Raw genomic sequence first — 23123 nt, 5'->3', positions numbered from 1 at the left:
TCGGCCGTGGCGTTAGGCACCCTTAGTTACAGCGCGTCCAGTGTCGGGTTTGTTTTTGCGTCTTGGGAAATTTGCAACAGCTTGGCTCTTAACAATGGCATGGAAGCGACCGGAAAACGTACCGTACCCCGCGGTATGGCACACCTTTCAGGCCAAGGACACGGACGGTGATCGATTGGTGACGTATCGCGTACAGGATCTTCCGGAGGAACGTTCCGAGGAAGCGGTTCTACACATGCTGGAGCATTTCGTGTACGACGAACCGACGTGCCGAGCGAAAAGTGAGTGTGCTAAAAAAAGTGCAAACATCTCATCCCCTGGGCGAATAATTAAAGGGCTACCCGATTTCCGCAGACATTGTTAACGACCAACGGAGCATGGAAGAAATAGCCGGACTGTGGCGCGAGTTTGTCAAACTACGGATGATACTGGTGTGCTTCAAGGAGGGCAGCGATGAGTTTGCCGGAATGAACATGCTGTACGTCGCGCGGAAAGATGACAAGGAAGAGTATCATGTGAGAACACCATACAAATCGCGATACACTTTAGGTTGTTTTTAATTTCAATCACGATCATCATTATTATCACGCACAGTGCAAAGGTGATGTCTGGCGATGCATATACGACCTTGTCGATTACAGCATTAAGCAAGCGAACATTTACGAGCGGTACGGCGTTAACGAGTACCTCGGAGCCATGGGTTTGTCGGTTGCCCCGAAGTACCGTGGACGGGGTATTGCAACTGAGATCCTGCGTGCGCGGATACCTCTTTGCAAGGCTGTGGGCCTGCCACTTACGTCCACCTGTTTCACGGCTATAGGATCGCAGGTGGCTGCCGCCAAGGCAGGTTTCGAGGAAACGCACGTCGTATCGTACGAGGACATGGCAGGAGTCGACGATCGCTTCGTATTTCCGAATATTACCACCAAGTACGTGAAATGTATGTCCAAACGGGTCGAATGATGCCCACCAGGTAGAGTTCAGGCTCACAGGTGTTATTGGTACGAATATGATCTACGGCGATTCAAGCAGGATTATATGTTCGTAAAAGATAGCCAAGGAGCCGTTGTCCGTTTAATGCAAATGTACTATACATTATTTATAATTTCGTTTTCATGTGTTCACATTTATCCGATGTGAGCCTTTATGAATGGTGATTAGCAACTACACAACTGTTCGTCGATGTTTAATGCAAAGCAACAATAAAAGTTTGTTAACGACAGATTTTGAATTATTGAATCATGTTTAATACTTTTTTTTCTACCAGTAGCGTTCCTTTTCACACATGCACGTATACGTGTATCGTTTAATGTGTGCGTATGTGTTGTACGTGAGCACACAAAAAATTTCCGATATCAGATAACATATCGGGATTGACATTCACTCTAACGCGATTAAAAGGCGCGCCAATTCTAGATGCTTCTGGTTGTCGATCTCTAGAGCATCGATTTCCTCTACTTCCACGACGGAGCATCTGTTGTTTTGAAAACTATTAGCCTCTATTATCATTTGTCGATCTGCGAAGTAAAACATGCCAGTTTCCACCAGCTCACCAGCCCAGTCTTGGCGTCTTGGGCGCGCGAAAGGGTCGAAGTTAATCGCCTCCAAGCGTCCATTTGCAGCATCTTTTCTCCACCGCAGCTTATAGCTTCTAATCACACTGAATATGCAGGAAGGGGTACGCTCCTCGCATTCGGAGCATTCCTGGGACGTGAGCTGGAGTGCAGCTTCTTCAAGATAGTGCACTCTCAGCAGCGGGGATGTGCACTGCACTAAAGCGAATTTATCTATCTCCGGATGAGCGTCTAGAAATTCGCGCGTCGCATCCAGTGAAGTGGAGTGGTCCTGGGCGTGAACTTCCGAACGGGCAAACACGTTTGCTCCGTGAAGATATGCTTCGACGGCGATCTGCTCATGATCGGTCGACACCCAAATCGCGTCAAACACTCCCGATTGACGGATTGTATCCAGCGCCCGTCCCAACAGAGTTTGATTTGGTTGAATTTCCACAATGTTCTTCAACGGGATTCCTTTAGATCCTCCACGCGCGAGTACAAGAGCTGCAATTGATGTCCCACTACGAGTACAAAAAATGAACAATGAAAAACAACATTATTATTGTAAAACACAGCGAAGATAACATTAACTGGTAAAAATCCACAACTTACCAGGCCTTATCAGATGCACTGGCTAACCCGATGCCAACCAAAAGAATGGTGAATATTGGGGTTCCACCCATTTCGGAACCAGTTCGGATTGAAGTAGATTAATACTGATTGCTCATGGGGCTGGATTCGTTGCACTTATTTCGTTCCAAACCAAACAGCAACCCCAAACAAGACCATTTGCATGCACAACCCACACATGCACAAAGAAATCGGTCACTCTTGGCCCAATTTACTATGGAACGCAATTTCACATACTTTTTATTAGCATTATACTGCGCCAGATTAATGTCATCTCTTCATTTTACTCTTGTTTTCTTCATTAACTCCTATGTTTAGTTTCCTCGAAATAAATTAATAATTGGTTTTATCTGTTTCCTTTGCTTAAACTTCTCTCAATATAGAATATATATATATATTTGTTATCTCAGTATTTTCTGTTTTGTTTTCTTTGTTTCTTTGCTCGCGTCAGCCTGCTTGTTTGTTTGTTTTCTTGATTGCTAAGATTTGCAACATGCTGCTTATCGAATGCTTTCACATAAAATAATTTATGGATCAGCGTTTGACTCGTTCTAGGGCGTGTTTCGATGGGGCTTTTCATATTGTTGTCGCCCATCGCTACCAAAATTCTTCATTCGCTTTGCTTTTTAGTTACAAACCCACAGGGAACCAGCAATTCAGATTTCTTTTTTTATTGCGCGCTACGGTACACAGCTCACGAAGGCCATACATACGGGAAACTCATCATTATGAAATTTTTGCGTGGTGTGTTTGTCATTACCAAATACCGTTTTGTACTTGAGTTTTGGATTTACAAACTGCTGTTTACAGATCTTCCAAACACGTGAAATGTTACATAAAGTACGCCTTAATAATAAATATCGATGGTTTCGAGAGAAAAAAAAACACAATAATAAAAAAAATATCTACAAAACGATTTTAACACAAACAAACCTTCCGTACACGGAACTTAAAACTAGGCTGTTGGTTTGTTAAATATAAATAATTTTGGTATAAAACAATCCCAAGTTCCGAAGTAGATCAATGGAGCTGAATTATCTATCAGGCAGTGGTAGTGATAAAGATCTGCTCATGCTCATAAAAACCTATTCACCAAATAAGAGAATAAAGATGTTAGATCTTACTGAGCTACGATAATTACTGTAACCGCGGCTGATTTACGTGAAATCTACTCATTGAAAACAAAAGGAATCGAATAGAAATCGTGTCACTGACGTTCGTTTAAACCCATTCGTATAGTCTCAATAATCTTTTTCGCTTAGCCATAACGAACTGATCCAATAATGATAACGCTCTGGCTGTTTTTTTTCTCTCTCTCTCTTCTCTCTTTTGTTGCTAAATATTCCAGTTCACCTTTCAATTGTGCATATTTGCAGTCCAATGTTTACATATGTTGTGTTGCCGTAGTAGATGTTACTAGCTTCTGTACGAGATGTGTGGATGCCCTATGCTGCCGCCAAATAATTGCTTGATATTGATCGTTTTGAAATAGGGGTTCCTCTAATGCTGTATCGATATTCGTTCTCTTTTGCTTCTAATCTTCAATAAGCGATAATAAGTTCTTTGTCGCCTCGCCTATATGTTGCTAAATTCTAAATAGCATTTCAGTGTGTGTAGTATGTGAGACTATGTGATGATTTTCGTAGGATTGATCTGCAGCATTAAATGGCTTAATTTCTGTTACATGCATATGAATGAGTGGGGACCTGTGTTTTTGTATAAATTATGCAATATGAAACAGTTTAATTTTATTCGTACAACATTTTTATCATTTCTGTAAATAATGCATTTTAATGATTATTAAACTTCAAAGCGATATCCTATTTCCCACTCTCATAATTACCTTCGTCTTTCGCTCACTGATAGAATAGTTATAGTATAATGGTTTGACTCGTACTAGTTCACTAGTGTGGCCGTATTATTTCTATTTCGTGGTTTTCAATCACTGAATTACTAATTGTGGCATGAATAGTTTATTGTGAAGTTATCATCACAAAACTTATTCCACATCAACCTGCATTAGTGGATATTTATGTTTTGGAATCCAGAAGCGCCATGAATTAACCTGTGCTTTACTCTCAAATTGATGTTGTTGCTCTACGGAGAGTTATTTTCTATCGTATAACTATCCATTCAACAATTGAATATCTCGTGGCTGTGGTAAAACAAACGCCATTTGCATAAGGCTGCTCATGAACCCGTGCATCCACTTATGGTAGCAAATCTATTATCTGTCGGAACAACAGCAACCGCGAATTGGAAAAATACCTGCCCAGCCGATACAAATGGCTTATAGACTGTTTTTAAGCTGGTTACTCCAACATTAGATATAGCTCTATTCACTGTTTGATTCACTCTCTCAAACCAAGTTCGTTACACTGGATGTGTCCATATGTTGTATGAGAGTTCTCATGAACGTCATCTCTTTACGAGCATTCTCAAGAATAACCTTTGGATCCTGGGATTGACAACGGAGCAAATTAGGAGCAAACACCATAGCCAAATTGGAAGAATCCATTTTTGTGTTAACAACAATGTCGGGCAACGAAAATTGCTGCAGGAAGTGTATCAGATACGTTAGAACCTACAAAGATGTAAAAAAAACAATCATATATTACGAAATATATTCAATGTATGCATTTCCAAGAGCGAACAGCATTGCAAACTTACCAATCTGTTGATTTTAGGTAACTTCTCAACGATGGCGGCTGCCTCGACAGGGTCTTCTGTTTGGACACACTGCTCATACAGTTCATCCGGAATCAGTGGATCGTACAATTCACGATACCATAATTTCAGTAAACTAGCAGGTGCATGTGCATCTAGGAAATTATATCAGAATATATCGTATGTAATGATTTATTTTATTTAATTTCGTAAAAATGTTGTTCTTACCCATAGTTCCCTTGTTTTCGGGAAATTCCCAACGATCAATTAGATTTTTCAACATATTTACTTCATCTACATCAGCTGGCACTCGGAAAATGCCTTCTGTTTGCTTTCCGTTTAAAAGCAGCACCTTGTAAATTGAAGCAAAAAAAAACAACGACATAAAATAATAGTTTCCACAAATAGGTTTACGTATTATCAAAACATAACTTACTTGCTCGGAAAGCGTCGTTTGTATCCAAGGCAATTGTCGTTCCGGAAACCGTTCCTTCTGCAGCTCCATCACTTCGTTGAGAGTGTTGCCAAACATGCTGTCGCGGAATATTTGCTCCCGTGCTTGATTGATTTCGTCTTCCGTCGGTCGTTTGGCTTGTTTTCGGCCGGAGCTACCGATTCTATCTAAGCGACGGCACGCTATAGTAGCGTAGTGTGAAATCTGGACATGGATCGGCCATTTGCCAACCTCGGGAAAACTGGTTGCGAACGAAGGATCTCGATGGCGATTGATGTAGCCCAACAAGGCCGGTTGGAATGTGGGTGACGGGGGTACAAACGACAGACAGATTGCCATCAGTTCCCAACCACGTATCAGCGAATCACGACTTTGATTTTCTGTCGTTTGACGGCACATTTGAATGTAAAGTTCATCTCTCAACTGTGCCTGTCCCATCGCCATCGTCACGATATCGATTGCTACCGAGTTCAAACTCATGCCAATTCGTGCCTTCCTGTCTCCCATGTATATTTGAACTAGTTTAAAAAGATCGGTAGCCATCTTTTTGCCTGCTTTGTCACGTGCCAGCGAAAGCATCGGACGACTGATGGCATTTGACGTCCAACTCAACATGTCCCTCACGGAAGATTTCTTACGGAAAATGCCTTTGGAATGGAGATTCAGGTTGTCCTGCGCAAACTTTTCAATATCGCATTCCTTCAGTAAAGCCATTTCAGCTATTTTACCGTTACTCCCAACACCCGGTGCGGGTGCTCCAAGTGTTAGATTTTCTTGAAACCGCTGCAACAACGTAGCCTTGTTGATTTTTTGTTGAGGTTGATTTTGCTGCTGCATTATTCCACTAAGTTGTTGTTGTTGATGCTGCCCAGCGGCGGCAGCCATCTGTTGCAGGTAAGACGTCTTTGAGCCAAACGTGCCATTTCCACTACCAATCGGGATGCCAGAAGTACCACGATCAACAGTATCGGAAAGCATTCCGGAATTGCCAAGACCATGTCGAGACCCCGGAATGACTGGCGTTGGAAATTTGTGCAACGGGGGATGGTTCTTCACGGGGCTGTATATTTGATCGGGCATGCTTTCCAACTTTGCGGTAACCTCCTCGGATCTAGAATGCAATAATAAAAAAAAAACAATCAGAAAACCCTTACCAATCACATTTTACGCAGTTTTCGAAATACTTACATGTCTTCCTTTTCATCGCGATCACCAAAATTGAAATCAAAATTGTAGTACGAAACGCCACTATCCTGAGCATGTCGAGCGCCATATTCTTCGTAAGGATAGTGTGCCAAATAATCTCCATGCCCATCCGAATGATCGGAGTCCTCGTTATCTGGCTCGTGTCCAGAAAACGAATGCTCCGACTGACTATCCGAGTGAAGTGAGTCTGAATCGTGATCACCGAGACCGTAAGAACCTGACAGTTTTGCTTGCTCCATAATGTAATTCTGCAGTGGAAGCAGATGTTCCTGCATCTTCTAGAATGAAACAGAACATTAGAATGACTTACATTCAGACCTCGTTTGCTTCTAGCAGCAAGATATCTGTCAGCTGATCATCGTAGTAAATAAATAGTGCCTAGAACCACAATCCAAATTGGCAATACTATGAACTTTACCTTATCCCAGTTGCAGTACAAAGGAGAGGTGTTTCCGTTGTCGTAATCAAAGTCGAACCCGGTTCCACTAGCAGTGTTTTGATTGTTGTAATTTCGCGATCTCTTGTCATGTTTCGCGTTGTGCGTTGACGAATTGTTCGATGCGACGGTGTGTGTCGATCCCGACGACTTTTTCTCCAACGTTTGCTGTTGCTCGTGTTGCCTGTGCATTTCCTTGTTATGTCTATCTAGATTAGGTTGGTTCAGGTTTAATGAAAACTGATCTTTTCCACCACTACCCTTCGAAGTGCTGCCGCTATTCGCATGCTCCGCAGGATGACTAGATGACGATGATCCGGGAATGGTCGGTGGATAAGCAGCTGATTGCTTTCCACCACCACTGCCGCCCAGCGATACGGCACCTGGCGATATTTTACCCGTCCGATCGTGCTTCATCTTATCGAGATATTTGTCCGATTTACCACCAGCAAGCCCATCCAAATTGTACTGCTCGTTCGCGTAATCTACTGCAACGTTGCTGCTATTGGTATTGCTGTTTTTGTGACTAGATTTACTGCTGCTGCCGTTGTTCTGGTAACTACCGCCGGGAGACAGCTCCACCGATAATGCAGACGGTCGCTGCACTTTGCTTTGCTGCTGCTGCTGCTGCTGCTGCTGGGGACTAATTGGACTCTGGGGACTAGAATCGCTCGATTGCTTTTGTTGCTGCAAGGGCGATTTGGACGACGTGGTGTTGCGCCTTCGCGAAATCGGCGTATTTTCGACCGATTTGAAATATTTCTCATGCATCGAATCATCACTTCCTCCTCCACCGCCACCACCACCGCCGCCGCCGCTACCGATGCCACTTCCTACGTTACCGCTGCCACCGTTTCCATCGAAGCTACCTTTCCGATAGGAACCAACGGAAGAATGATGGCTGCCGCCGCTCCCCGATGGACCGTACGGCCTGGAGGAGGTGGGTGTTCCGAGTGCTCCTCCAACACCGCTAGTGATTCCCGCCGACGATAAGAAACTGCCCGACCGGGTGAGAGAGATCGACGACGCGCTAGGATCTGAAATGGTAACACACAAAAAGGGCAGCAATTGAGAGACCGTGGAGGATGAATGGACGCACGCCAGTAAAAAAAAACGTTCACTTACTGCCGCCGTAATCGAAACTTTCGTGCTTAGACACCATGCCGCCAACGAGGTTGCCATCTTTGGAGGAAGATTTCGAGGCAGAACCACCAATTCCGCCGTCATGCATCAGCTTCTTCTTGAACTGTGGCGTGCTCATTGAGTGCGATGGAGACGAGAGACTTCCGGCGGCAAGATCCGACGAATTCGAGACCGAGTACGACAGCATCTGATGTGGTGGCGGAAGTGCCGGCGAATGATGCAACGCTCCGAGGGCCAACTTTTCGCTACTGCTCATCGCGGACACAGCCGCCGTCGACGCGGACGGTGAAGGAACTACAACCGAGTGCGGAATGTTGTGGGAGCTGGAACTTTCCTGCAGCATCCGGTAGCTGCAAAAAACAAGGGAATGAACAAACAACCAAAACCATTGGTATATTGGTTTGACAATTGCGCATCACTCCAATGATGTGTCACCACCACCGTCGTTTGATGGTTCGGTCGCGTCTCTACGAGATGATGCTACATATGTGTATGTCGCTGAAGCTAATTTGGCCACTTTGTCGTCTTTTGCGGTTGATAAAAGGAACATCAAATCATAATATGTTAGCTGCCAATAGGGTTACGCATACAATACATCTACATTATCTACACAATTTCTACCAAAGGTGACAATGATAGCGAGGATGCAAAAGTTGTATGGAACACACACGCACACGCACGCGCACACACGGGGAAAAATGGAACACAAAACCACCAGTCGTCCATCACACCATCACCGCGCTTGCCCGGTGATCATTCACAAACTGATCGTGTTTTCGTGCACTTACCCGGTACTACTACTGTCAGGATTGTGTTTTCTACTACCCGTGCCACTGTTGCCGCCAACGCTGCTGCTGCTACTGTGGCCATTTGTCGCGTAGCCATTGGAGCCACTACCATACCGCAACAAGCTGCCACCGGTGTCCGGAACACTGCCTGCCATGCCACTGCCACCGCCGTGCAGCCGCCGGTAGCTACCCGACAGACTGCCCTCGGTGGATTTAAACGATCCGCCGTCCGGATGGTGATGATGCTGATGGCGTTGATGATGATGCTGCTGTGACGGATGAAGCTGCCCGTGTTGATAGCTGGCCGGATAACGCTGACTGCCGCGTATCGAGCCAGAAGAGGGCACCGATATAGCGCCTCCAGTTGCACCGCTACTGCTCGTCGGCTGGTGTCTGTGTCTGCAAAATTTGTGCGAATCCAGTCGACCGATCGAAGAGTGACTACCAGCCGCGTCAGCCAGGGGCGAGGTTAGGATTTTCGGTGGAAACCTAAGGGTCACCGGAATCAGGAACCCACGATCACCAGACCACCCACCCCCGCGTCATGGCAACAGAAAGGAGGAGGGGGGCACCGGGGTGTGTTACGTGTGGTGCACGGGTTTTTGTTTTTTTCAGAGGTTTCCGGTGATGGCAGTGTAAAGGAATTGCGAGAACCCACCAAAGGGTAGGCAGGCAGGCGTTTCGAAAAATCAAGAGTGCCAGCAGCAAGCAAGCCAAACGCGAATTATAAATTATTTGCACATAAAACGACACACACACACACACGCACGGGATCGTAGCATTGCGTAAACGATAAAAAACCGCGAAGATCGCAAACAACCGAAGATAGGAAAGTGGGATCATTTTGAAGAAATACGACGTAACAGCGATGCAATGTATGCAATTTTAAACAATCATTACAATATACGAAAAAAAGAAATAACAATACAAAAACAAAACAACATAAGTGTGTGCAAATCATTCAACAAAAGTACGGTTCAAATGTAACCACAAAAGATAATACATCCGATTAGGAGAGTCGTCGTTGCCATGCCGGAAGAAGAAAGGTATACGAGACGATAACCGAGTACGAACGGGGAATGACGAAGGCGTGATTTCACGAGCGTTGCAAGGGGATAAGGATCCGATAAAAAGAGAAAAAAAGACAAAAAAACAAAAAAAAACAACCATTTAAAAATACAACAGAAACGAAAACTATGCACAATCTCACTTATAATAGATACCTTATCGAAGTTACATTAACGAAATCATAAAGAAAAAAACCACATCGACAGCATTGGCGGTGCTACTTTCATTACTAAGCAGGCTGCGCCTTAACGCAACGTACAGTACAACGGAGAATACGATAGGACGGGCGAGATAATTGCTGAGCATTTGGGAGGTAATATAAAATACTAAACAACGATACATACGCAAATAAAAAGATATTGCAAAAGAGCGCGTTGCTGATATTGGCAGCGTAACTACGGTAGAACAGTGTCCTTTTACTCGAAAGAAAAAAACCGACCGTACCTATCTTTGTCACTCATTTCGCCACTCATACTAGTGGTCAAAAGAAGGGTACACTAAGAGCAGGACCAGAGCAATTTGAAGCTCAACTTACCTATGCTGAAGGCTATGTCTTCCTTGCGGACTAGCCAAGAGTTCGCTGTTGCTGCGCTGGTCTAACGCACCACCACCACCGCCTGTACGTCGATGGCCGGAACTGGAGCTGCGATGGTGATGATCCCGATCACGATAATCCGTGACGCCCGTCGTCGTCCGATGGCCGCATGACTTTCCCATCGTGCCACTTCCGCTCAGCTTCGATGAAGCCGCGAGTGAAGCGATACCTCCGCTACTTCCGCTTCCTCCACCACCACTACCACTGCCGCCACTGCCAGCAGTATGATGGTAGTGATGGTGATGGTGATGCGGAAGAGTGGCATCCTTACGATCGCTCGGGTCGGTGTTTTGCTTCAGGGTTTGCAGCTTGGCCAAAGGGATGATATCACAGTTTTGTGGCCGATGCCACACGGTTTTCTGTGAGGCAACATTATAGTAGTAGAAGCGGCAGGTATTCGCGTCGAACAGCTCCCACCACTGCGAAGCGTCTGTCCGTTTAATTGTAACGCCCTGGAAACGAGATCGTAATTCGTAGTTAGTTTACATGCTCAAGATCGGTATGCCTCTGTGGCTTTCAAGGGTTCTATTTTGGGTTTTCATGAAAATTAGACTTAAAATTCAAGGAAAAAAACATCCATTGCTGGCGAGGGAAGCATCCAGGCGCCTTTGTAACGAAAAAATCGACGTTTGTTGTTGATTTATAACATGGATTTGGATAAAGGTAATATACTTCCAATCGAAAGGGCGATAAAGATGCAAATAATGCGTAGAAACAAATCATAAGAATTTCTACATTGAGTCACTGATCCCTTTCACTCTCATGGTTACATTAAAACCTAAGCGTCAATGCCGCTTAGAAAGATTACATCAAACATGCGTCTTACAAGATCAATCTATCAACCTACAGCATCGATCTAATCGCTCAACGCGGCTTGCTGTCTTGCAGCATTGAGCCAGAAATTAAATGTTATGACCAATTAGCTTTTGATAGCCAGCATTTTGTTGAAACATGAAATTGAACATCGGATTTCGTTAGACGTTAATTCTTAAGTTTCTCATTGCAACATGCTGGCTCGCATGTTGTGTTCAATTTTGGGTTAAGCGCATAAGCCCTCTTCTCTCCAATGAGTGTTATCAACGAGTTGGGCAAATTGAGACCAAATTTATAGTACGCCGTGATCGGTTGTTCGACAATAAACATTATGTAATGCCATAAGATCTGCTATCAACCATATGAACAACAGCCAAATCTCGTACGATGGGTGCAACTGAAAGTAATTGACGTAACATCGACATCGACGAAGGGATCTACGCAACAATAAACTACATTCTTCACAGTTCGATCATGCTGTGGTAGATGCGTTATAGTTCACTAGTTAACACAGTGCGTTTCATTAGAGCTTGATGATGCCGAAATGAGTCGAAAAACTAAATTATGGCATTTTATCAAGATGCTTACCGAGAAAAGCATTGAAACAAAACATCTAGCCAAAGAAAATTTTACAGGACAAAACAGATAAGATTGTGAATTAAATTATATATTACAGAAATTGAGAAAAAAAACAGAACCCACACACAAACACAAAATTTAGGTATTTTTGTAAGAAATTACGGATTAGCATATAAAAATGACCGCATTGTACCCATTCGCTACCTTCATCAACGAGTGATTCACTGTTACGCATTGGTTGCTTTACGAAGGCATTGACAAGGCGTAATAAAATGAAACGCTTTCTAGAGACGACACCGGTGAAATTAGTTGACCTCTATTGGCCACCAGACGTCGGTAATTCATTTGTCTACAGCTTCTTGCCCAAGATTTTATTGATTACATATTTTGAAGCCTTAATCAAGGCATTTTCATTACGAAAAACACATACTTTGATTGGAATGATCGCGAATAAGTCGAAATAAAAAAGTAGAGCAAAAAAGCGTAGTAGTTTCATAGAATCTTGAATACATGATTCTATATTGCTGATTTACCCTATTTCATCTCTCTTCTTTAGTCGTATCCCAGCCCCAATTTCTCCACATATTCTTCTTTTCCTGCTCTCCTTTATTAGACTTTTGCACACTGTGTAAAACGTAAAACCTACTATCAATACTTTTCCTATTCTTCAGCTACTCCATCAATGCGCCTCCTGCATATTTCCTTTCTATTCTCCAGCTACTCTATCCTTATTCCTCCTTACTCTAATTTTAGTTTAAGCGAACGTCATTTGTATTTTAAAGAATTTTTTCAATATTTCAGTAAAGAGGTTGTATGAGAACACCTTTTTGCTCTCCACTATGCAAACTGATGCTTAACTACTCTTTATGTTGTGTAATAAACGCCTTTGAAACAAATTGCAATTAAAATCGCACTTCAAAATTCAAAATTTTTATTTGAATGGTTGCGTTCATATCAAAATTATATGTCCATAACCAATGTAACCATAAAATGCCTCTAATTAACAGCATATTTTGTAGCAATTAACTGCAATAGAAACAGATTCAATGCAATGATAAAATCATGGGAAAATGTATACATAATATTTAGCAATGCAGTCGAGCAATAAAAAAATAGTCCAGCCCCTATTAGAATCTGGATTTTTTTTGGAATGCTTCCTCATAAACCAGCTTGTTGGTTAAACGAATGAGTTATAAATGAACGACCCAAAACATACTGTACGCCCTCCAAAATTTAAGCCACGTGAGAGTGCATTGGTGACATGATCACGTACGCGATTGTGCGCAGTGTTGTAACAGCACATCCACCGGAAGTGTAACAAACATCTGCCATTTCCTTTCTTGCTGCACCACGGAGGCATGCCACACGTCCAATGTCACAATGGCGTCGAACGGATGCACCACGGATGAAGTGCATATTCTTGCAATAAGCTTCAAAAGGTTTTAAAATGATCACCATAAAGGAAGCGTGCCTAAATATTAAACGCCGGAAAGTGTCGGTGGCGCGAGCGCATGATAAAAAGAAAGAAAAAAGCATGTGGTTAACCAAATCCTACAATATGACAATCGATGCGTGCGCGCGTGTCGGTCTCGCATTGCTTTAGCTGTACACGTTAAAAGATTCTCCACCATGCATGCACGCCAATGATCGTACGCTAGTGGTAGTGGTTCTTCTGCCACATGTTGTCATATTTTCACATTTCTATTTCTCCATCCCTACTTCTCGTGTAGAAACTTTACGCTCGTCGCGGTTTGATTGTTGAGGTTTATGTGTCGCTCCCTCGTCTTAATGTCATACACCGGCGGTTCGGACAAAAAAACGGCCGGTGGTATAGATGACGGTGATGATGACTAATGCCGACAGGAATTCTTTTGGCACGTTTGCTCTTTCCACTAAAAGTATCTGTGAGAGAAGCAGAATGTACGGCGGCACAACAAGACAACAGAGAAACATACACCCAAAGAGAATGGGACACATCTGGGTTCCTATTTTACGTTCAATCAAAACATATGATGACTTTTTGCTTCCACCAGACCGAGGCTAAGGTCATCTGATCGGCAAGAATCAGACTGCGCTTCGTTGGGAAATATTGCGATGGTAAACAAGAAGGCAAGCTTAAAATGTGCTTGCTTTACACACAGCACATTTAAAGCATAAAGAATAATTCGTAGTAAATGCCGAATAAAACATTTAAGAATGAAAATTTCTAACTCGATGTTAGCAAAAATCAATTGAAACCTAAATCAAATATACTATTTGTTATTGTCGAAATGTTACATATAAACCAACAAAAAAACACAATCTTTATTCGGATGTACGCGCTTTACTTTGCAATGAAATCACTTAATACAGAGATGAAGCCTGTTGAAGCTTAAATAGAGAGGAAAAAACATGCACGAGAGAAACCAGTGTGTTATCTCGCCGACGTTAAACCAAGCGTTTCCAACTGCACTGCACTGTGTGGTCATGAGCCGCCACATTAATACATATTTATAAAGGACACTGGCAGAGAAACCTTAGCGCCAGCCAAATACCCTGCTGCAGACACGGTTGTGTGAGCCCATGGGTGGGTGGCCTTCTTAACGCATCCGGTGGAAGCGGAAAAGAATTCGTCACTTCCTTTACGATATTGCGGATGTAAAAAAGTATCGTAGGATGAAAAGATGTTCGCGTATGCAACTGATATACTAGAACCCCTTTCATGTCACGAATCAGAAGCAAAATTCGCATCAATTCAACAATACGTTTCAACGAATGGGACAAGCGAAGTGATAGAGCAATCCATCTTCCTAATAGCGCACCATATTTTACAAACCCATGAATTTTGAGGTTACACTTTTTTGTTATCATCTTTTTCTTTTTAAATCATGATGAAGCTAAATTTAACATAATATTTTAAACGATATTCGAACACCTTTTTGAATATGTTCTATAGCCAACGAATATTCCTATCTTCAAGTATCTCGTGCCATCTTACTTTGCTTATTTTTCAGGCCAATATGAGATTACACAGTAGAAACAGTACCCTTTATCGCTATTGTAATTGCTCCACTAGAAATATTGATTGATGGAAGTACGTATTTCAACGATCGAATAAAAAAAACCACAACAAAACCAACGACCGTGTACTTTACTTGACTTCACATAAATTCAGAACAGAAGTCCTACTCAATGATGATAGTGTCATGTAAAAGCCGCAAACGCGACAAACGTATTTATAAATGAATCTCACAACCTTCAAGATTCTAATCTATGAAGTCCACTCCAACTCTCACCATAATGCATAAACATGTGTGCTTTGAATGCGCAACAATTTATGCTTATCTCGCTTTCTAATGTTATTAGTGCACATTTTCGTTAACTATATATATTAACCAATTGCCAAAGCTTATGTTCGTAACACTAACGGCATACAGTATGTAGGTAGCTGCACAAAGTACCCTCAGAACTTAGACTTAAAGTTGCTTTATGTAGACCGAACGAAATATTAGTTTCCATAGCCGTAAGAGCCATTCAAAGGTTCATGAGTGTGAGAATAGTGTGTAACTGGCCGACCAACTTTTTCCAGTTTAAAGGCAAACAAAGAAAAGTGTTTGAAGCGAAAACGATCAACCAACCGTGGCACCACTCGCCAATGCCCACAACAACGGACGATTGCCCTCTAGAGGCCAACTGTCTGAGCTTGTCGAACGACGGCCGGTAACGGGTTGCTCTTCTTTTCTTTTAACGGTCACATAGTCGTCGTATAGCACCTTAAATCTCTTGTGTTTCACTGAAAGTTTGTGAGTTGGCTGGCTGTTCAATGCGCACACAGGAACTGGATTTAGCACTAAAAACTGGAAACAAAAATATGAAGCGGTCCAACTTTTAAAAAAATACAGCTCAAAACATTTACTACTAAAATATTAATAAACCATTCAGTTACTGCTGTGTTTCAAAAATTGTTTTATTTATATACAGTACACGTTGTATTAACATATAAGAAAAAATATACATATATATTCATACATTTTTTGTATTATTTGGTCAAAACAACAACTTGCCAGTAGCGTCATAATTCTATGACTGAGAATCATAAAAAGTGATCTTCGTCTTCTTAGCTGACGCAACAATCATTGTACGGTCATAGATTGCTTTGTGTTAAGGCTTTCTATGACTTTACATTTTCGCGTAGCCGGAATAATCAAGTTCTGCTTCCCAAAAAACGGCACAGTGACCAAAAAGATGTTCATTTATGCTAAAACTTTACGCGCCAGTCGTGTTACGATTTCACAAAGCATCACAAATTTAAAACACTGTTGGGGCATTTGAAAACAGGGCCACTAAAATGCGAATGGCTCTGAAATGTATTCTGCAGGTACCATAATTCACACGACGGAGACCAATCCTTTATGATAAAACGTGCGTGTATTCGTAAATAACGCAAAGAGTGAGTAAACAAAGAATAAAAAAAACATTTCTTAATTAGACATGACTTGTTTATGTTGTTCCCTAGATAGCCAACAATGTTTTATTGTTATTGAGCCGCGCAGAAAAGGGATAAAATTGATTGATGGTAAATTAGCTTTACTCATGTCAAATTGCAAGAACGAGAAAATTGCTCGTTTACTATTCCAAACATATTGCTTAAACCAAAAACCTGCAACATACTAAACTACATGAAATCTTCCGTAACATTCCCAAAATATTCCAATAGTAAAACGATAACACTGTTTATTTCGTTTCGGCATTTTTTTACTATTTAACTATAATAAATTTTATAAATATTATCTTTGATGCATTGATAATTCAATAAAAATTCCCATTATTGAATGATGTATACTCTTTTTATTATCATAGCAGAAACATCATCGATGTAGGTGAGGGTGATATAATGCTACAATATACATGTAAAAAATACATAAGACGTTCTGTTCACTACACAGACCAACATCTAAAATGCTTTCGTTATTTAAACCTGAAACGAGTTGAAAACAGGCCGGTTTCTATGGAACAGGTTTGAACCATCTTACGCTCAGCCCCTTCTATCTGTTATCAATAGTCAACCAACAACGGCGGTTTTACTAATGCTTTCACTTTCTTATTACAAACATGCTTCATCGTTGATGGCTGCTAAAACCGGTCACATGATTTGCAGCACTCATTGCCACCAGGCTTTGTTCACAGATCACATTGATCCTGTCGGATGGTGCAAACCCGCGACCGCTGTGGTCATTATTGCATAAGATGATCCTTGGTACTTCACATTCCTGTTTTCGTGCGTAGCCTCTACGCACAAAAAGAGATGGGAGGAAAAGGGTTTTAATTCATTTCCGGCGCTAGCGGAACTAAGCTTCCCTTTCATTTCGTTGATCGAGCAATCGACGTAAACGCGAGGGGTATATCGCGCATAGAGTGTTATTGAACTCGAGCTAAAAATTATCCATTTGTTTTTTTTTTCCATGAGTGCCCTACGCACACGCAAAGAAAGGTTTCGGACGTTCATGGAAAAGGGAGCATAATATCTTCGATTACTGATTAACTGCTTGCATCGTATCCGATCCCATGCATACCGCTAGCCCTCAACGATAGATCCGACACGTGAAGAGTGGGTTGAACAGAAAAAACACGTTCGTACACGAGTACGCAAATACGTCAGTGAAGCTTTAAATGGCATGTCGCGTCATGTCCATCTTTGGTCACAGTGGCGGCCTCGTAACTGCATCTCCCTTGCACGGCCGTAGGCGAAGTTGTGTGACGGCCAAAGGCACGCAAATTCATGCGCAAATGGATGAGGAGGACACTACAGCACATCGAACCGAATGCGTTTCTCGTGGAATTGCCTTCATCAGACGGTAACATGGGAGGTGGAGAGGATAGATCAAGGGGTGATGAATTTACTCCAATTACTAGTGGCAATGATGTAGCAGTCATTCTTCGGTTCATTTGCCGGAGAGCCCCATCAGCATTCGTTTCACTGGCATTAGCGAATCCGACAGCCGATAGCTTACTTTCGTACTCAAAAGTACGAAACTAATGCAGCAGAATTTTACTCCCCGTCTGGTGTACGCTACTGAGCATTCGCATGTGGGAGTTTATGCACACACTGCTCCTCATCGGTGAAAGTAAAATAAATTTTATTGAAAAATTAAGCACATCATTCACATTGACATCATTCTGAACAAAGTTATTGAGTAACGTATGTTTGCAAACAGTTTCATCCAAATATTTATTAAAGAATTTTACAAGGGAGAGTTATTTTTGTTCTATAATTTAGCAAGGCATGGCGATAAAGAAGAAAATTCCGTATGGCAGACTTGAGTCATTTGCATCAGCACTAGCAAAATCATCACGTGTAGGGTGTGGATGAGAAACAATGAGAGAAAAATATTAAGGTCTTGGCAGTTTTTTATAACGAACCTAAAATTTGGATTTAGATTGCTCATCGCTATATGAACGTATGGCAACAAAATGTATCCATGAACCAGACCAGAATCGATGTAATTTCTAACAAAACAAATACTCAATATAATGCTTCGGCCTTAATGAATGTCTGGTCATAGCATATCTCCAGCTGTTTTTCAACATTTCATTCAATATTTTCGAATCGAATCAGAAAATTGAAATCGATAACGGTGAATTACACGCTATAATCCGCGCTGATCCGGTCTGGATGTTTTTTTCTCATAATTGCATCCCAGCTGGAATTTGCACATATTGGTCCAAAGGCGCTACGATAAAACACGCAAACGATTGAGTCGATCCATACTTTGCATCGATCTAGAGTTGGCTTCTGCACAAACCGATTAAATTGGATTCAATGTGAGTGTGTACACCCCTTTCAGTGTTTACTCTGATTTACCTGAAGGAATTATTACAAAGCACAGAACAAACAAAACACACACGAGATTGAAACATAGACAAATGTCTGCTAGCGCACAAAGAGTATGAAAAAGAAACAGAAAAAATGACCATATGATTTTTCTGTTGCCGGCATAATTTCCACTGCACCAGTTCGAGAGGATTTTTTACACCAAATTTGAGGTCAAAACAATCAAGTGTTTGATCAACCAGCGCAACAGCGAAGCTCAATTGTAGCCATTGCTAATAACAACATTCAATTAAGGCTGCTTTCGTAGCTTCGCAGCAGAACCGAAATGAGACAGAGTACCAAGCGCGCATATTTTGTTTCTTACGGTTTTGCATCATACAACGCTGTTTCCGTTAGGCAGCTGGATTCGCCAAACTGTATGAAAATCATAGACACGGCGAATTTCCTCTTCGTTTTGATGGATCCGTTGGCGATATGCCTAGCTTGGGTCGATCCAGAAACATGTCAATGGCGCAACACGCAGACGAAAGCACTCTCAAGCTATTAAAGTTTATTTCTGTTGCATGCTTACAAAAAACTGTTGGAAAAGAGGCACCGGGTTCAGTGCCTGGCGGTGTAGGCTTGCTTAAATGATACAAGAGAAGTCGATGATCGTTGACCGCCAAAATGAGGAGGAATCAGAAAAAAAAGATTATCGCTTATAAACGGTGCACTATGTGTACCATTTTCATCCTCATCATTTTCATTTTATGAGGCTAAATTCCATCTATTCGTGAGATGCAATTGAGATGCTGCTCCTAATGGTTCGGTTCGCCAGGAACGATTGGTGTAATACGAATTCATAGGATAAAATGCGTTATTTCGGTGTCAACTAACGACATATCTTTAGTGAATCACTGGAAGACAATGATTTATTTCTTTGCTTACCCACATACAATCATAGCAGAATCATAACTAACTGCTACAAATTTTTCTCGACTTACGCCTGCTCAATCACGCTTCTATAACACGTAAAGCAAACAGATTTGCAGTTCAATACTATATAATTTAACAATAGGGAATACTAGGAATACAAGAGAATGTAATGGATTAAGATAATAACTTTTCATAATACACGATAAAGTTATACAAACGAAGTGTATAAATAATCATACGTAGCGAAACGATCGTTTTGAATGACAATTTTATTCTTCCATATAGCAAGGACAGCGGATGACCTATGTGCCATTTCTCCGGTTCTGGCTCGCTATTCATTTAAGTAGTTATTTCCTGTTTCTAATGATCGAGCTAATTTGAAAGTGCTTGTAAATTTTCATACGTGCCAAAATCTCACAGATACCGCCTCATTCGTCGTAACCATGAAAAATGAAGCATAATTGGTGTTAAAGATAAAATATTACAAAACACATATGAAACATACAAAACTATTTGCCAACAATTTATTTAGTTTTAATTAATAAATTAAACTTTATAGAAAATATATGTCAATATTGGGCATTTAACACAAACCTGATTTATACTGCAATATACACAAATGAATCACTATCTGAACCATGGCTGGATTTTCCTTTGCATGCCTAGGCAATCCTTGAAGCTACTGTAAACTACTGCAAACGCACAGCTGGCTCCATACCACAGACATAACTGGTGTTTCAAAATAATCTATTATCTCCTCGGTGACCGTCACTTGCAACAGCCCTTTCGACAAAACAATGATTTTACCTCCATTCGAGCTTCCGCTGGTAGTCTAAATCATCACCGTCCAGCTCGACGCAAAAATAACAAATAATACGCAAGACATAATGGAAGGAAACTACTGATATAAAAACACGCAGGCAATAGCCAAGGATTTCTTGACGGACACTTTCGATCATACGCTAAGGCGCGCGAAATTGAAGAATAATTTGCTAAACAACGGACCTTTGTCACTTTTTTGGTTCATTTTAACTAATATGAGAAACATTTTTTCATGTTTATTAACGGTAAATTTATGTACGTTCACAATAACTTGGAGTACAATATTATAAAATCAGTCGATCGTTTGTATCACAATCGCAACTCCTTATAATTATTCCGGAACTTGTTATGTTTTTTTACTATTTCAATTACATGCGATTCATCAGTCCCACAATTCGTTTGTCAGGCCTTATTTGTTCATTATTTTAACATTTGTTTGTTCCGCATGAAATAAATAATAAGGCTACTAAAAAACCAGGATGATGCAGAAAGGGTTTAAATTATATACATAAACAAAATAAAAGCATAAAATATATTTTGTGTGCATAAGCTAGATTCAACAGAATGCCAGAATGATCTGAGATCTTCACAAAAAACGAGAAACACATTTGAAAAATTACAATTAAAGTAAAACGAACAGACAATCGAAAGTAACCGATGATATCGTCTAGTAACATATTACTTTCTTTTTCATTTTCTCTCGTATAATACAAAGTAGTTCGACATTCATAAACCAAATAGAAAAGCACTACTGCACTTGGCTGATAGTGGTAGTATGAACGAATAAAAATCAACAGTGGAACATCGGAGAAAACGATACATGTCTGCAACAAATGTTTACAATGCCGCGATACTGCAAACCAATCTCAAACTCATCATTCCTGCGCGCTTATCACGAGGAGAAAGTAAAACGTATTTTTTAATTCGAAATCTTACATTATAATGTTCTGAAAATTCTATTTTGGGAGCTGCAAACGCAAAACAAAGACTCAATGTATGCATTTTTGTGACTCAAAAGTATATTTTTATGAAGTGACTTATTATCATCATTTCCAATGCATGCATGTCTGCTGTTATTAAGCAGAATGAAAGCATACTAGTTTCGATTGCCATATTGGAATCAACTATTCGACTACTCATTATTTGGGATACTATCCAAGTACAATGCTACTCACCTCTGGAGGATCCCACACACATTCGCCTGTTGTAAGATTCGCATACATGTGTTCCTTTGTGCGGGGTTCGATGATTTCCACCCATTCCACTCTGTTGAGAGAAGAAGATCCATCGAATAATGAGAATGTTATGTTGTGTAAAAATAAGGTAATACAAATGGGTAAAAATGATCAAAATTAGAAAAAGTTTAATTATCAACCACCAACAGTCCAAATCAAGCTAGCCAGCTGGTTTTTTTCTTTCATCGCCATGCAGCCTATCGGAACTACCCAGTCGTTGCTAAACGAATGGAAACGCCTGCTATGCCCGACAGTTCAACGTAAACACGGCGTGTTTTATATTGATTTTGACAGTCCTACGTCGAGGACACACGGTGTGCTAGACAAAAGAACGGTACAGCGAAAAACATCCGTACGCATAACAGCTGTTCGTCTCTTTTCAGCGCACCCTAGGCGCGTCGTACAGTTACAATTCGCCACCCTCAGCCCACAGAACATATATCGCGAAGAAGTTGGTGTTAGTGTCACACCGATGAGAATCGAGCCTGTGCGGGAGAAACATTATCGTATTTCGGCGTTGGAGATACGCACCTTTCTGATGATGTTGACATTTTGTCTCACACTACGCTTATCCAGTCTGCGATCTTAACTATTTCAATGCACTGGTTCTTCACGCTTCATGCGTCTGAGTATGTCAACACGTTTACACTAGCTTCACAAAAAGGATTAAATTTGATTGACGAAGCCGACTGTTGAAGGTATAATATATTTATATAATCGAATGCAACTTGATTTGCTATCACTTCACGGACGGATTAACCAAACTCCGTTAACAGTGGTTCACATTTTCACGACATTCGGTGCAAAGATGGCGATAGCGTAAAGGTGCCTATTTTACCGGCGTGTTAGGGCGCGAGTAAACATGCAACACGCACCGAACGCATGCATTTAACGCAGTGACACTGCACAACTATTTACGGGCGCTTCAAATTTAACAAATAGTTACAATGGCCGAAGAAAACGAACATTCGCGTCAAAGTTGTCGGCAATGCACTATCGCACTTTTTCACGCTCACGCCGCAACCAGAACGAAGGCCGCAATAGAGCAAACAGCTTTTTTTTATTTCACCGGCCAGGCCTTGCGCGGGCCTAACCACTTTTATGTGTAAAAGAAGAACAAATGCTTTTACCGAGTGAAGCAACAACAACAACAACAAATGCACTGCAGAGGAGGTCACACACTGTGGGTCAGAAAATGGATTTTCTTTTCAAATTTGTTGCCTTTCTACAAACCATCGCTTTTCACTAGGCGCATACACATACGCACACACACATACACATTCAATCTCATCCCGACGAAACGCTCTTTCTCTCTCTTGGCATGGAAAAACCGTTGACCGAACACGGGCGACACACGCTTACCGTATTATATCGTCCCGTCGCTCTTCGCACCCTTTTTTGTATA

The 23123-nt window shown here is 41.5% G+C and overlaps 3 protein-coding genes across 3 annotated transcripts; 1 reads left to right on the top strand and 2 right to left on the bottom strand.

Annotated features, from left to right (window-relative positions):
• The first annotated feature begins 22 nt into the window (after window positions 1-22).
• On the top strand, window positions 23-1239 carry LOC128731474 (uncharacterized). The gene is made up of 3 exons (XM_053824596.1): window positions 23-281; window positions 355-515; window positions 595-1239. Exons 1-3 carry the CDS (start codon window positions 95-97, stop codon window positions 961-963), a joined length of 717 nt encoding a protein of 238 aa, XP_053680571.1. The 5' UTR covers window positions 23-94; the 3' UTR covers window positions 964-1239.
• Window positions 1240-1380: 141 nt separating this feature from the next.
• LOC128724288 (N-acylneuraminate cytidylyltransferase A) lies at window positions 1381-2239 on the bottom strand. Its single transcript, XM_053818021.1, has 2 exons — window positions 2169-2239; window positions 1381-2077 (listed from the first exon to the last, which is right to left on the bottom strand). The coding sequence occupies exons 1-2, from the start codon at window positions 2237-2239 to the stop codon at window positions 1381-1383; spliced, it is 768 nt and encodes a 255-aa protein (XP_053673996.1).
• A 2306-nt stretch (window positions 2240-4545) lies between these two features.
• LOC128732150 (hornerin) lies at window positions 4546-22269 on the bottom strand. Its single transcript, XM_053825318.1, has 11 exons — window positions 22250-22269; window positions 21659-21749; window positions 10484-10995; window positions 8881-9369; window positions 8075-8442; window positions 6932-7986; window positions 6496-6791; window positions 5290-6418; window positions 5082-5205; window positions 4857-5008; window positions 4546-4770 (listed from the first exon to the last, which is right to left on the bottom strand). Exons 1-11 carry the CDS (start codon window positions 22267-22269, stop codon window positions 4546-4548), a joined length of 4461 nt encoding a protein of 1486 aa, XP_053681293.1.
• Between the last annotated feature and the right edge of the window lie 854 nt (window positions 22270-23123).

The sequence above is a fragment of the Anopheles nili genome, chromosome 2, assembly GCF_943737925.1.
Source record: "Anopheles nili chromosome 2, idAnoNiliSN_F5_01, whole genome shotgun sequence".
NCBI classification, from domain to species: Eukaryota; Metazoa; Arthropoda; class Insecta; order Diptera; family Culicidae; genus Anopheles; species Anopheles nili.
The sequence above is the reverse complement of the archived record's forward strand: the minus strand, read 5'-3'. Positions and strand labels throughout refer to the sequence as shown.

What these genes read in the sequence shown, in the direction of transcription:
- LOC128724288 (XM_053818021.1), bottom strand. Translation starts at nt 2,239, where the DNA reads ATGGGTGGAACCCCAATATTCACCATTCTTTTGGTTGGCATCGGGTTA. An exon ending in AGTGCATCTGATAAGGCCTG is followed by an intron (nt 2,078 to 2,168) that starts GTAAGTTGTGGA and finishes TTGTACTCGTAG; the next exon opens with TGGGACATCAATTGCAGCTC.
- LOC128732150 (XM_053825318.1), bottom strand. Translation starts at nt 22,269, where the DNA reads ATGTCAACATCATCAGAAAG. An exon ending in ATGTCAACATCATCAGAAAG is followed by an intron (nt 21,750 to 22,249) that starts GTGCGTATCTCC and finishes TTCTCTCAACAG; the next exon opens with AGTGGAATGGGTGGAAATCA. An exon ending in AGACATAGCCTTCAGCATAG is followed by an intron (nt 9,370 to 10,483) that starts GTAAGTTGAGCT and finishes GGTGACCCTTAG; the next exon opens with GTTTCCACCGAAAATCCTAA.
- LOC128731474 (XM_053824596.1), top strand. Translation starts at nt 95, where the DNA reads ATGGCATGGAAGCGACCGGAAAACGTACCGTACCCCGCGGTATGGCAC. An exon ending in ACCGACGTGCCGAGCGAAAA is followed by an intron (nt 282 to 354) that starts GTGAGTGTGCTA and finishes CGATTTCCGCAG; the next exon opens with ACATTGTTAACGACCAACGG. An exon ending in ATGACAAGGAAGAGTATCAT is followed by an intron (nt 516 to 594) that starts GTGAGAACACCA and finishes TATCACGCACAG; the next exon opens with TGCAAAGGTGATGTCTGGCG.